Source organism: Aptenodytes forsteri, unplaced genomic scaffold, assembly GCF_000699145.1.
Source record: "Aptenodytes forsteri isolate BGI_AS27 unplaced genomic scaffold, ASM69914v1 Scaffold7, whole genome shotgun sequence".
NCBI lineage: Eukaryota > Metazoa > Chordata > Aves > Sphenisciformes > Spheniscidae > Aptenodytes > Aptenodytes forsteri.
Window position 1 is genome coordinate 3,233,020 of NW_008795919.1, and position 2,152 is coordinate 3,235,171.

At 63.3% G+C, this 2,152-nt stretch overlaps 1 protein-coding gene across 1 annotated transcript; it reads left to right on the forward strand.

Annotated features, from left to right (window-relative positions):
* Positions 1-529: 529 nt before the first annotated feature.
* HPCA (hippocalcin) lies at positions 530-1,739 on the forward strand. The gene is made up of 2 exons (XM_019473537.1): positions 530-907; positions 1,626-1,739. Exons 1-2 carry the CDS (start codon positions 530-532, stop codon positions 1,737-1,739), a joined length of 492 nt encoding a protein of 163 aa, XP_019329082.1.
* The last annotated feature ends 413 nt before the right edge of the window (positions 1,740-2,152 follow it).

Consider the following 2,152-nt stretch of genomic DNA (forward strand, 5'->3'; position numbering starts at 1 on the left):
GCGAGCAGAGACCTGCGGCCCCCAGCCCTCCCCGGGGCTCCGGTGCCAGCCAGAGGCATCAAATATTAACAGAGGCAGCGGAGGAGCTGAAAATAACCCTCCCTCCAAGGGTGCTGACCCAGATCCTGCCAGCCCCAAAGCTGGGCTGGACCCAGAGCCCCAGCCAGCACACTGCTGGGGCTGAATCCGGCCCCTTCCCTTCTTCTAGACTGCTCTGCCCTCCTGATACCAGCTATATCGCCTATATATTATGCAAATGAGCTATAAGGGCTTATTACGCAAACGCGAGGGGGCTGGTGCTGCCTGGGGCTGGGTGGTGCCCAGGGCTGGTCCTGATGGCTCAGAGAGGACAGCGGGGATGGAGGGGGCTGCATCGGCGTCCGCGTCCACCCGGGTGTCTGGGGGCTGCCAGGGAGTGCTGCCCCATCCCTCTCCCCTCCTGTAGTGCAGAGGGACCCCCCCGAGCCCAGCCAGGCGCCTGCCCCACTGCAGCGCTCGTGCCCCAGGACAGCCGGCGTGTCCCAGCGGCATGGGAAAGCAGAACAGCAAACTGCGCCCCGAGATGCTCCAGGACCTCCGGGAAAACACCGAGTTCTCCGACCTGGAGCTGCAGGGCTGGTACAAGGGTTTCCTGAAGGACTGTCCCTCGGGCATCCTCAATGTGGAGGAGTTCAAGAAGATTTATGCCAACTTCTTCCCCTACGGCGACGCCTCCAAGTTCGCCGAGCACGTCTTCCGCACCTTCGACACCAACGGCGACGGCACCATTGACTTTCGAGAGTTCATCATTGCCCTGAGCGTCACCTCCCGCGGGAAGCTGGAGCAGAAGCTCATGTGGGCCTTCAGCATGTATGACCTGGACGGCAACGGCTACATCAGCCGGGAGGAGATGCTGGAGATCGTGCAGGTATGGGACTCCCTCTCCCTGACACGGTTCCTAGCGTGTGGTCCTGCGTGTTCACCCTGGCGTGACAGTGGCCATCCCCTCCCGGGATGCGGGTGGGCTGGAGACATGCACCCTGCGTTACCCCCAGCACAGGGCTTGACAGTGCCTGGGATGGAGCCTATTGCTGTCTGCAGAGAGCCGCTCGCTGAGCTCTGCGGCTGCAGGGATCGGTCTGCCCTGGGGCATCCCCTGGTCCTTCCCTGTCCTGGGGACAACCGTTTGTCACCCCGTCCTAGGGCTCTTCCCGTTGGCTCCACTCACCGGGCTCCTGGGGAGGGCTGGGTGCACGGCAGCCATCCCCGAGCACCCTGGGGCAGAGGGACGTGTTGTCGGCAAACTGACAGGAGATGCTCTCCTTGCCCAAACCGCAACCCGGTGGCATCGGCATCAGAAGGTGACTCGCGAGGCCACTGCGGTGACATCTCAGTGGGCATCTCCTCCCTGCAGGAGCAGCTCCAACTGCCTCCTGCAGCCGGGTTGTTTCCTTGGGGCTGCCGCTTGCATCCACCCCGGCTGCGCTGGGAGCTAAAGCTCCCCATAGCCTGATCGCATGGGGAGGCTTTTAAACGCCAGCCCCATTCCCAGCGCAGCGAAGCCTGGAGCGCTGTCCCCTGTCTTGGGTGGGCGATGGCAGGCGCCCACCTTTGCACCCACCCTCATCCCCATCTCCCACTCCCAGGCCATCTACAAAATGGTCTCCTCCGTGATGAACATGCCCGAAGATGAATCGACTCCGGAGAAAAGAACGGAAAAAATCTTCCGACAGATGGATACTAATAACGACGGTAAATGAGAGGAGATGGAGGGGATTAAGGGAAAGGTCTCATGGCTAAATCCGGGGGTCTTAGAAGGAGCCACACGCGTGCTGATTAAATGGCTTGTGTCCGCCTGGGTGGCCGGGGGGAGCCCCGGCAGCCGGAGGGGCTTGGCATGCTCCCACAGCCCGGGGAGTGGACCCCAGCGGTGCTCATCCCGTGCGGGTGGGTGTCTGCGGCGCTGGGAGATCTCCGGTCCTGTGTGTGCACCTGGGACGGGGTGGTGGCCTCCGGGCTGAGCCATGTCCTCCCCCCCCGCAGGCAAGCTCTCGCTGGAGGAATTCATCAAAGGTGCCAAGAGCGACCCGTCCATCGTGCGCCTGCTGCAGTGTGACCCCAGCGGCACCGCGCAGCTCTGAGCCCCACGGACCTCCACAGCCCCCCACGGCCC

Excerpts from the sequence above, each read along its gene's own strand:
- HPCA (XM_019473537.1), top strand. The coding sequence starts at position 530 with ATGGGAAAGCAGAACAGCAAACTGCGCCCCGAGATGCTCCAGGACCTC. Across the intron at positions 908-1,625 it reads AGATGCTGGAGATCGTGCAG|GCCATCTACAAAATGGTCTC; the intron begins GTATGGGACTCC and ends TCCCACTCCCAG.